At 41.8% G+C, this 11,984-nt stretch overlaps 1 protein-coding gene across 1 annotated transcript; it reads left to right on the top strand.

Moving 5' to 3' along the window:
* Positions 1-22: 22 nt before the first annotated feature.
* On the top strand, positions 23-10,810 carry ARL5B (ARF like GTPase 5B). The gene is made up of 6 exons (XM_080974517.1): positions 23-484; positions 2,994-3,054; positions 4,663-4,810; positions 6,066-6,149; positions 6,849-7,000; positions 7,625-10,810. The coding sequence occupies exons 1-6, from the start codon at positions 439-441 to the stop codon at positions 7,671-7,673; spliced, it is 540 nt and encodes a 179-aa protein (XP_080830643.1). The 5' UTR covers positions 23-438; the 3' UTR covers positions 7,674-10,810.
* Positions 10,811-11,984: the final 1,174 nt, after the last annotated feature.

The raw sequence follows: 11,984 nt of genomic DNA, 5'->3' as shown, positions 1-11,984 counted from the left end.
GGGCGTATCAGCTTTCACCGTTTTTTGAGCAGGAGCTGTTGAAATCAATGACCACGACTAAGTCACGCCCATCCCCTGCTCTGAGCACAAAACACCCCGCCCCACACTCTGTAGGTCAAGGGAGGGTGCGCGTGAGAAGGAAACCGCCACCCTAATCCCAGTTTCGGCCTTTCGTCAGCGGCAGTCGTAGAACGTGCGCTTTCCTGCGGACGCGGTGACGTCAGCGCGCCTTGCGGAAGGGCTCTCGCGTCGCTGCCGTGGTCGAGAACAGGAGGAGGAGGGGCGGGGGCGGGGCGGGGTTTAAGCCCCACCCACTTTATCCGCCGCGTTGGCCACGAGAAGAAAGAACCGACGGAAAGGAGGGAAGACGCTCGTCAGCAGCAGAAGCAGCGGAAGAGGAGGAGGAGGCGGTCGGCGGTTTCTGCTGGCCAAGTCGGGATGGGCTTGATATTTGCCAAGCTGTGGAGCCTTTTCTGTAACCAGGGTGAGTCGAGCGGGGCTGGGGCTGGAGGGGCACCTGCGCCGCCGCTACCGGGCTGCTGCTTTTGCTGCTCCGTGTGGCATTTTTGCCGGGAGGGTTTCGTCTCGGGGCGGGGGGGGGTGTTTCCCGGGCTGCCCTTTAACGGGGGGGTCGGGGAGCTCGGTTGAGGGAGGGCAGCAATACCGCAGAGGAAGGGAGAGGGTCGTGATCCTGAAGAGACCTGGGGAGATATCTCAGTTGTGTCTGTAACAATTAGGGCTTTGCATTGGGTGGGAAGCGGGGTATTTAGTGAGCCCTTTCTCCCAAGGAAGGAGGGGGCATCCTCCATGGTTCTCTTCCCCTACCCTCCCGCCGTATGCTCACAGGAGCCCTTGCAGGTAGCTGAGGCCGAGAAGGAAGAAGTGTATGACTGGCCACTCGGGTCTTTTTCTGCGGGGACTTGAACTTGGGTGCCCCCCCCCCCCCCCAGTCTTGGATCTCCCATGTTACGGAGGTGTACGAAAAAGGCAAGAGTGGCGTTGCGAGAGGGGACCGTTTTTATTTATTTTGATAGGGCGGAGTAACAATAGGGTAAATACAGTAATATGGGGGAAATGGTGGGCTGAGAAAGGAAGGGACTGTGAAAAGTTAATACAGTAAAGTTGGGAAATTAGGGGAGAGGAGGCCACTTGCTGTGAGTAGGAGCATCCTGTCTGTTTGACCAAAGGTGTTTTAATATAAACAGGGCAACAAGGACTGGTTTTGAGTCAGCGGGAAGGTGAGCTGGAGAAATAGGTATGATGAATAACAAGGGTGAATAATGGGGAGGCCAGGAAGTCAATTAGCCTGTAGATTGTAAGATGCTAAGTGCCAGCACATTTCAACCAAATTCAACTGGTAGTATACAGAACCTGTGAACAGGAATGTGGCAAAAAGTTAAAGTTGGAGTTTGAGTTTTCCCCCAAATGTAAAGAAATTCCATGAGTTCCTCAGCCTTGGCTGTTGGTGAAATCTGTGCAGGAAGTAATAAATTTGTGTTAAAATGTTGCAGTGTCTGTAACAACTTGCAAACCACCTTCTTTCATTTTTCTTTTGTGTTTCTTGAGAAAACACCCTGTTAAATGCAGAGAACAGTCATATTGCCAGCTGATTGTTTTTCCTTTTCTCTGTTCAAATTTGCAAGACGTATATGCTTTTGTCTAATCTTATTTTAAAAGCTTTGCCCACAAAATAAATGCATCTGTGTTCTCCAAGGCATGGTGGTTACTGTTTTTATACAACAGAAATCTGTTTTAATTTTAAAAACTCCAGCAGTGCAGCATCTGCCTTGCATTCTTTAAGCTAAAATAGCATGCCAGATATCTACATGAAGAAGCCATTCTGATGTCGTTCCTAAGGTGTGGGGGTGCCATGCAAAGCTGCCTTAGTGCATTCCTTTCTTAATGGAATACCTGTTAACATTTTATGAGGCATAATCAACAACTCCACTACCTTGAAGATACTGAACAAAGAATTCACACAAACCTACATTGTTTTAATTACATGGTGCTGATATTGGACCTCTGAGCTAAAGAAACTAACAGCGGTTTCATGTAACGAGATTGATGCAACAGCTATCATGCAAGACTTGCTCATCCCATGGATGTGTGCAAAACCTCTTGCCCTAGTGGTTGGCCACCAGTGTCTGATGAACTTCATGAGGTGTTTTCTCACTTAAGACCTGCTGCTTGGATTTGCCACCACGTAGAAACACTCAGCTTCCATATGCAGACCTAATGTCCGCACCACTCTTAAACTACTGCCAAAAACAATACCTGCTTGGCAGTAGTTTATTCTGTAATGGCTTCATAGAAAGACTGGTAAGAATAGCGGACATGGTGTGGAGAGCGACAGTGGTAGGTTGTCTTAGCAATGATACATCTTTGCAAGAGTTGCATTGGGGAAAGAGGGAAGACCACTGAGCTTGATAGCTCACAATCTTACCTTTATCATGGGCTGCTGAGGCTTGGAAAGGTAGACTTCCAAGGAGCTAGTCTTCACTCTTTAATTGCCAACTTTGTCTTGGTTGATAATGAGCTCATGGGCTTCTAAGTAATTCATACTTGCTTTTCAATGACACCTGTTGACTTTGGAAAACAGCCATAGAGGCATCATTGGCTGTCAAAAGATCACTGTTGTTTTCTATCCTAGATACATCTTCCAGTCTTTTTGGGGAGGGAGATGTTCAACATGTTTGGAGTAACAAGGATGGGGCGGGGGCTCGGATCTAATTGCAAAACACAGCAAAATTAATCTATGGTGAGCCAGAAAAGACTTGGGGGGGACGAGATTGAGTTATTGAAAATATGGGTAGAGGTTGTCTTACCTAGTTGTATATGGGAAATGCTTATTGATAGCTATCCAGATGGTCATATGAACTACTACACCAAGAAAAATCTAGAAGCATCATTGTATTACACTTTCATATAATCTATGGTATGTGATAACCTCAAGTTTACAGCAGCTTACAACTGTTCACTATTATGTATTGTAGAACACAAAGTAATAATTGTGGGCCTTGACAATGCTGGAAAGACCACCATTCTATACCAGTTGTAAGTATTTTAACAAGATAACATTCATTCCTTCAGATATGATACTGTTCACAATTTGAAATTATCCAGCTTTAAAGGTCTAGGAATCCTGTTGTCTTTGAAGCTTGATTTTCCCCCCCAGACTTGAGCAGATACATGGAAGCTTTCCTATGATCTTCTAGTATGTTAGACTCTCTAATTATGAGTCATTCATAAATGCAGAGAGTTTATCAGTCAGCCCAGCTATTATCATTGGTGGAAGGATAAAATCTTATGGCTGACCTATCACCTACTTGGGTTACAGTATAATGTGGGCAATACAATGTTGCTTGAAAGCATTACTTCACTATAGTGCAATAGCTATTATAACTGTCAGAAGCTGCGGCTATAAAAGTGGCAAACAAGGTAGCTGGTTGATATTGCTTACAGGAAGATACAGATAAGCTCTGAAAAGCCAAAAAAACCCCATTTTGGTATAATCTTGCTAGTTATTAAATAGCTTTGATAATCTTGTTACATATAGAATGCTTTGCATAATGTAACTCTAAGCAGGGTGGATAAAAATCAATGATTTTTTTTTACAGAAATCAAAGTTTGGATTTTTTTTTTTATTTAAATCATTTTTTTAATGGATTTTTAAAAAATGCTTTTGGAGGAAAAATATTTCTATTTAAGTTACATTATAGTCCAAAGGCTATTCATCAGGAAGTAAATATTTGTTTAAGATTTTCATGTGTGCTAAAACTCAGTCTAAGTTGTTGTTTTTTTTTTAAAAAAAAGTTTAACCACATCAGTTAACAAACATGGATACATATGCTATAATGTCATTATTTTAGTAAAATAAATTGTTTAAATTGTTATTAAGGAAATGATTATTTTTCTCCTTCCAATAAAGTACAGGAGAATAGTTGTCCAAATATAAACAGTTAACTTATTAAACCTCACAATAATTATTGGTCTATGTATTTCTAATAGTATAAATCAGCAATTTTTTATATAACTGTAAAAACTACTCTGAAAATTTATTATTCCAAAAATGAAACCCTTATCTGTAAATATGGTTGTAAATATTAAGATTATGCCAGCAAGAATGAGTCTTTCTGTAAAAAAAGTAAAAATGATTTAAATCATGATTTAAATCGATTTGATTTAAATTAAATCCACCCTGACTCTAAGGGTGCATTATAGAATGCAATATATAATTGCTTACCATCTTACTGAAGGAACAGTTAACTTCCTCTACATGGTTGTGCCCAAGGATATACAACCATCTTAATAAAAGGTAAGGTTGTTAACACAGTTAGCTGGCAGCTCTCTTTGATCACAGATATACCTATTCATGATGAGAGGCAGCTGTGAGCTCACTATCTGCCTTCCAGATCATCGGAATCTGCTTAAACAGTTACAAGCACACATCTGTGATCATATGGAAGAATTTCATGAAAACCTAAAAGCTTTTTCTCAAGAGATTAAATTTAAGTAAAAATTAAAATGAGCATTTTCAGATAAATTCTGATTGAGCTATTTTCTGTACAATCTTTTTTTAATCCAAAGACAGGAATTGTTCTATGATGGCATATTTCTGTATGGATGACCTTGATAAACATACCACTTTTTCCCCCCCTTTAGCCTTATGAATGAGGTGGTTCACACATCTCCCACTATAGGAAGCAATGTTGAAGAAATAGTAGTTAAAAACACCCATTTCCTCATGTGGGATATTGGAGGACAAGAGTCTTTAAGATCGTCCTGGAATACCTATTATTCAAATACAGAGGTATGTTGATGCTGTTCTTAATTTAGGCAACTTAAACGACCCAGGACTGTGCTGGCAAACATGTGTGACAATTTTCTGAGGGTTCCATCCACCTTGGCCCACGAGGCTTAAAGCAAGATCTGAGAGAAAGGAAGGGAAGTAGCTGAGGAGAAGCAGTAGAAAAGTTTTTTTGTATTAAGCCTCTGAAAGCCTTTTCAGACCACAGGAAGTGCTCCCCCTTCCTTGGCCCACCATAAGAATGAGCTCTTGATGTTGATCTCTGGTAAATATGAATGACAGGGGTTGAATTGGGAAGCATTCCTGACTCTTTCTAGTGTGTGTAGAAGCAACAAGGGTCCAGACACTGCTCTTGTTTTATTGAGCTCACTTTCCCTGCCCTGTACTGCCTCAGATAGCAGTAGGAAATTAAAGAATACTGTGTACAGGGGACTTCCCACTTACACAGGGGTTGTGTTTCAGGCCCCTGCTCCCATTAGCAAATTATGTGTAAGTAGGGAGCTTGAAAGGTTTTTTTGAGTGGCTGTGTTTCCCCTCCCCCTTTTGTTTGGAAGGGTAGGAGCCAAGCAAGAGCTATCTAAGGGGCAGCAGATACTCCCTTCCTCCCCTCTCCTCACCCTCAGTCTCACCAGTAAGGGCAGAGAAGCCCCACAGCTGAGCCCACTGCAGGGAACGGCTTCCTGCCCATCAGCTGTTGAGCGGGGTGGCGCAGCAGCAGAGAGGGCTCCTGCATGCCATTTTGGGTTCAGCGCTGGAGCCAGTAAGCTTTTTAAGACAGAAACCTCTTTTGCTATCCACTTTGGAAGCAGAAGATGTCCCCCACCCCACCCCACCCACAGAAAAGTATCCACAAGCTCTGTGACCTCAGAGAGGCTGGAAAAGTCGTGCAAGTGAGACTTGCTGCAAAGCGTCTTCCCTGCCTCTCAGGTGATGAGCGTGGTAGCGCAGCAACAGCAGGGGCCCCTGCATGCCTTTTTCAATCCAGCGTTGTGGCCTTGCTCCTTCATGATCTAAAACAAAAATCCCTCTTCAGGCTCTAGGGAAGGTCTCCTCGCAAACCACGAGGACTCTCCGGCTCTCTCTCACCCTTTCCAGGTTTGAATCACATTTATTTCCCAGTGATCATGCGCAAGTTGAACACATGTGTGCCTGTATAGCCATTTTGTTTGTAACACAAATGTATCATTTCATTACCTTACTTAGAAACATGGTGGCTATTTTTAGCTTTTTGCCCACCTTTTCCTCTTTCTTTCCACAGTTTATTATCCTCGTAGTGGACAGCATTGATCGAGAGAGACTATCTATCATAAAAGAAGAACTATACAGAATGTTGGCACATGACGTACGATATTCTATATTCTGTGTGTATTCTAAGAATACAGACAATGGTTGGGACACGAAGCATTGCCCAAAATATTACACAAGTTGAAATTGGCAGAGCCCCAAGTTTTGCTACATCCCATAAAGTGTGAGAGATTTCTTGCCCCTCAGGAGCAGTTTTTCAGGAAATGAAGGTGGCTGCAGTAGATGGGGGGGGGGTTGGCAGAGAAGGGGGGCGACTTCCCTTGTGCAAGCCTAGTGCCTTTTGCTTTCAAAGCAGCATATTTTGATCCAAGCTATTCTTAAAAAAATTAGCCACAGAAATGAAGAGCATTAGTTAATCTCCACAATCCTACGCATGTTTACTAGGCTTTTGAGTTCAGTGAGACTTCTACCCAAAATTGGGTACAGGTTTGCATCCTAACTGGGGTTTTTTTAGAAGTCTAGTACTTGTCTCCATATACATAATGAATTCGGATTTGGTTGGCTTTAACCATATGTGTTGACACTGGTGATGAGAGTTGATGCTTTGGAAGGGGAAGTGTAGCAGGAACAAATGTACAATCTATGCTTATGCAGTTGGCAGAATTGCAACTAAAGCAACCTTAAATATAGTGGAAAATATCTATTTTTGCTTTTTTTAAAAAAAACAACACCCCAAGGATTACGTAGCTGTTAGGGCCATGGAAACATAAATTTTCTAAATACACGTCATTTACAGGATTTGCGGAAAGCTGCAGTTCTCATCTTTGCAAATAAGCAAGATATGAAAGGCTGTATGTCGGCAGCTGAAATTTCCAAGTACCTCACCCTTAGTTCCATAAAGGATCACCCATGGCACATTCAATCCTGTTGTGCGCTAACGGGAGAAGGGTAAGTAGTCATAGTGTTAAATAAATGCTTGTGTACAGAAACTGACAACTTGTCGGAAAGTATTCATGCTCAACAGGAAGCCATGGGTTAGCACAGGAATACCCAATGTGCTGCGCTCCAAAAGTGTGAAAGCTGGAATGAGCCCAAGCAAAACCTCAGGCTCATGTGCCCCTCCTCCTGATCTCCAAAAATCAGATGCACAGCTTCCACCCCTACACAAATAGAAGCATCTTCCACTTATGCAACCATCCCTTTGGATTAAATCCAATATTGAGGTGGATTCCCTACTACAATTCCCATGCAATATCACCTGCTTGCTGTGCTATAAACTTCAGTCCCTCACAGTATTCCCAGATAGCTTTCAGAAAGACCTTCCGTTACCAACGTGCATTTGAACACACAATTTGTCGTAATAATAGACGTGTTTTTTCCCCCAGCAGCACGCTCACATTTATTTTATTCAAAATATTTTATTTTTAAAAAAATGTTTTGTAAGATGGTTTTAATACTTTGGTAACATTAAGTAGAGAAAAGCAAAATCTGTATGATTGGTGACACTTAGCATGGTGATTTTGCACCCTGTATGTTTATTATTAAGACTTGGGTTTTCTTCCCCTTTTTCAGATTGTGCCAAGGCCTGGAATGGATGACTTCCCGAATTGGAGTAAGATAACTTCTTTTCTGGAGTCAAAGTGACACTTGCCTATGGACAAACTCCTTTGCGGTACACTTGGCTGCTGAGGCAGCGACAAACTTAACTTAAAACTTCTGAAACCTCCACAAGCAACACTTGAATCAAGTGCAGCTGAACTTAAACTCAAAAGTATTTTTTAACATTTTTAAAATGCACTAATCTTGGATGGATGAACAAGTGGGACTATATGAAAGCTCTCCTATATAAGCTAAATGACTGCCCTGTAACAATTTGCCATTGAAAATGCTCCTTATTCTTGCTGCTTACAGTAATCGCCTCTAACATAGGTCGGTCTCCTTCCTTTCCTGTTTCTATGCTGCAACAATTAGCTTTAAGAATCCCAAGGTTATGGGTACTAAAGTCAACGTGATTCCAGTTGATCGGAGTTCAAATATTGATGCACACTACAGGAGTTCTCTAACATTGAAAGTTATTTATTTGCTGGTGTTGCCTTTTTGTTTATGTATTGCATTTTATGACTTGGTGAACATACACCTTTTTTAAAAGAAAAAAACTTAAATTGACTGCTAAGTGTTTTATATATTCGGTTTACCTGAATTTTTTTGTTTATTTTTATTTTTGGTGAATATGCTGCATGTTGGCAAGGAGGACAAATTGAGTGCATTGTGTTTTAGCAATGCTGGTTTGAATAGGGGAAAGTGTTCAAATAAGTGGAGGTATCTCCTCTAACAATATTGTCTCGTAACAGTATGTGAAAGCCAAACATTCAGCATTTGTATTTGTTATTTTCTGTATTACCCAGCCTTCATCCTTAGGTGCCAAGGAGCATTGCAACAGTTTTAAACAAGACATTAAAACGGCTCACAATCACAAAAATAGGATGGGTCCTACAAAGTATACATCTCAGGGTGTCAAAGGCAGATAAAGAGTTATGTCTTCTGCCCCAAAAACGTATAGTGAAGGAAGGAGGGAATTTCACAACTTGGGGTCTGCCACAGTGGGTGTGCTTCTGTAGGCTAAGGCTCTCCTGTATATCTTTGGGTGGTTGAAGTACGCCTCTGCCAATCTTAACATACAAGAGGATCTGTAGAGGAGGAGGTGGTCTTTCAGATATCTGGGCTGTTCAGGGCTTTAAACACTTAACATGAGCACCTTGAATTGGACCCGGAAACAAACTGGCAAACCAATGCAGCTGTTTTTAAGGTGCTGTGTGAAATCTAAATGGAACCTCAGCCAGCAATCTGGCTGCTGCATTTTGGCCCAGTTGTTTTCATGGGCAGCTGCACATAGAGGGCATTGCAAGGATCCAGTCTGTAAGTCACTAGAACGTGGAGTGCAGTGGCCAAGTCATTTCTGTGAAAAAGGGACTGTAGATGGCGAGCCCTTGCCACTGAGGCCTCCAGTAATGGGTCTGAATCCAGGAGCGCCCCCCCCCCCCGACTGTGGACCTGCTCCTTCCAAGCAAGTGCAATCCTTTCGAAAAGCCAAATTTTTCTGGGTATTCCTCTTGTCAGTGAAGTTCTACAATCGGATTCTGGATGATTGTGGCACATAAATCATTTATTTGAATTGTGTCTGTAAAGTATGCACACACCTTGAAATGTGAGGCCTAGCTACATTTCCGTTGGAGAGAATTAGAGCAAAAAGTACGCTTGAAAATAACTACTCTGTTGGCACAAATTGAACTAGTTTTTCTACAAAAAGCATTAACTAATGCATTAAAGTGGTTTGCTTCGTCGTCGTCCCCACACCAAGAAATCACTGTAAATTTTTCAGTAACAGTTTTCTGTGGTGTTTTTAAATACCATTTTGTCTGCCTTCTATAATGTCAATTGATTCCCCTCTCGGTTGTTTTCTGTCTTAAGGCAATGCTGGTAATGTATGTGATCTGACACTTAGCATTACGTGAAAGCTCTTGTGTTCAGTGCTTCCCTGAAATGCCAGACAACTTCAGAGGCTGCCCTTTGTGGCTTAACCTGTGTGTGGAGTGGGGTAGAAATACTGCATTGCAACTGGGGCTGAACTGAATTTCCATTGGGTCCATTTTCTCCCGGTGAAGGTGACATACTTTAGTGCGCACAATTTTTTCTCTCCAACCCCCAACCGCCCCCTGGGCAAATGGTGTTCTGTAAGAAAAGAACACCTCACACTTTGGAATTGTGATCTCCCTCAGCAATTCAGTTTGAAAGCAATTGTTATTTGCCTCTGTTGTTGCAATGTGTAAGGGATGAACCCTCATGTCATTTTGCCTTCTTTCTGTTCAGCCGCAGCATGCCAAGCAACGGTACAGTCGCTTTCATCACTGGGCTTGTCAAAAAAACATGCAGAGAGATCTGGGCTTTTTTCTCTTAATGGTGTCAACTCCTTTGACTTGCACTGTCGAATATAGGCACATGTTCCTGTAAAATTAGATGTGCAATGTTATATTTGCTAAAGGCCACACACGGCAAGAGTTAGAGGTATAAGCTAAGCATCAAACCGAAGACCTTTGTTGGGATAAGATTAAGCTGCCTTATATGTGTGAAGCTCCTTGTTCCTGTAGCCCAGTATTGTTGACTCGGGTGGGGGTCTTTCTCATCACCTGGAACCTATTCCTTGTTTAAGCTGGAGATGCCTTGGGTTGAATTTAGGACCTTCTGCATGCAAAGCATGTATTCTGTTTCAGCTATGGTTCCTCCCTGTGTACGTTTTCATATCTATTGAAATATATTTAGAACTTTTTTCTTAGCATCTTAACAAATACATTTCAAATGAAGTCTATTTCTGATCTTAGTCCCTGGTCATTAAAAAAATTATTCAGGGATGTTTGTGCTAAATTGGAAGAGATTTTTCTTTACTGGTACTATCTGTCTGTTGGGAATACCGTGATTTTTCCAATTTGCCCTGCCTTCTTCATCTTGGCTTTGCTCAAGAGCTGCACAGGAACTGTGAATTTACCATTCGGCAAGGAAGCATTCAGTGTTTAATCTGTACTTATGATGCCACAGGGTTTGAAAAACATGGCCCTTTTTGTCCAGGATAATGTTTTATCATTTGATCACTCACATGGAAGTGTGGTTTATCAATCTTGTACACTTTTTTTATAACAAATGATCAGCATGGTATTGCATTGTAATTATTTTGTTGGGGTGAATTAAAGTGCTTGGCTGTGTAAAGCAAGACTTATGTTTTTTACACTTACAAATACTGCTAGCAGTGAATGCAATATTTACTCTGAAAAGGGAAAGAAAGGAAGTGGGGACTGATTTGCCAGTAAAAGAGCTCAGCTAGGGGGCATATGTACAGTAATTTTGCATGCATGTCAGCTGGCTCTTTGGACTGGAACTGGTGCATCTATTTTTAACTTTGGTGTGTTGCAATTTGAATATTTCAACGGTGAAAAATTAGTTGCACCATTTGAATTGAAAAAAGAACACAGAACCAGCATTAAGGGAAAAAACATGATGAGGGAGAGTGGAGATGAGTGCTCTAGCTGCACCGCATTGCAGCTGCCCTCCATGAATTGAATAGATAACTTCTAAGAACATAAACACCTTGCTGGACCAGGCCAAGTCTAGCATCCTGTTTGCACACTGGCTATATGAAGCCTGCAAGCAGGATATGAGTGCAATAGTGTTCTCATATGGGAATATGTCTGATCTTTTAAAGACTATCCAAGTTTGGTGATTGTCCCTCACTCTTGTGGGAGTGGATTCCATATAAACCTGCTCTATTCTGGTAGGGTCCCTGTGATTCCCACCCCCCATGATTATGCCTCCAACTTGTGAAGGGCAACTGCAGTGGTGGGTAGAAATAGCATACTAATGCTTACTCTTCGCCATCCCATGAGGGATTTAGAATGTCTGGCTAGGGCTGAAGTCCAGCAACAATGCCCTTGTGTGATAAAGAATTAGCCTACAGTGCTTAATTACCAAAGCTTCTCTTTAGAATACAAGCTTTTGTAGAAATGATGCTTAGCTTGTAAGCTGGACGATGTGACTTAGACCATTGGCCCACCTAACTCATTATTGTCTACACTGGCGGGTAATGGCTCTCCAGGGATTCAGATGAGGGCTGCAGGGATTCAGATGCTCTTCTGCATATCACTTTTTCGTTGATCACTTGGTAAAATTATGGAGTACATCAGAACTTGATCTAAGAATGTGTTTGAAAAAGGATCTTTTTCGTCTTTTCTTTTGAAAGAGTGTTCTGGTTTTATTTTACACTGTGTATGTCAGAAGATGTTTCCAGGAGCTAAAAGGTAAAGCTGAAGAGGTGCTATATCCAAAATGTGATGTACACAACTCTTAGTAGTCCAGAAAACTGAACAGATGTGGGACCTTAAAGTGA

The sequence above is a fragment of the Podarcis pityusensis genome, assembly GCF_964106645.2.
Source record: "Podarcis pityusensis genome assembly, chromosome: 12".
Classification (NCBI taxonomy): Eukaryota; Metazoa; Chordata; class Lepidosauria; order Squamata; family Lacertidae; genus Podarcis; species Podarcis pityusensis.
Note: the sequence above shows the minus strand (reverse complement) of the source record. Positions and strands in the feature narration are given on the sequence as shown.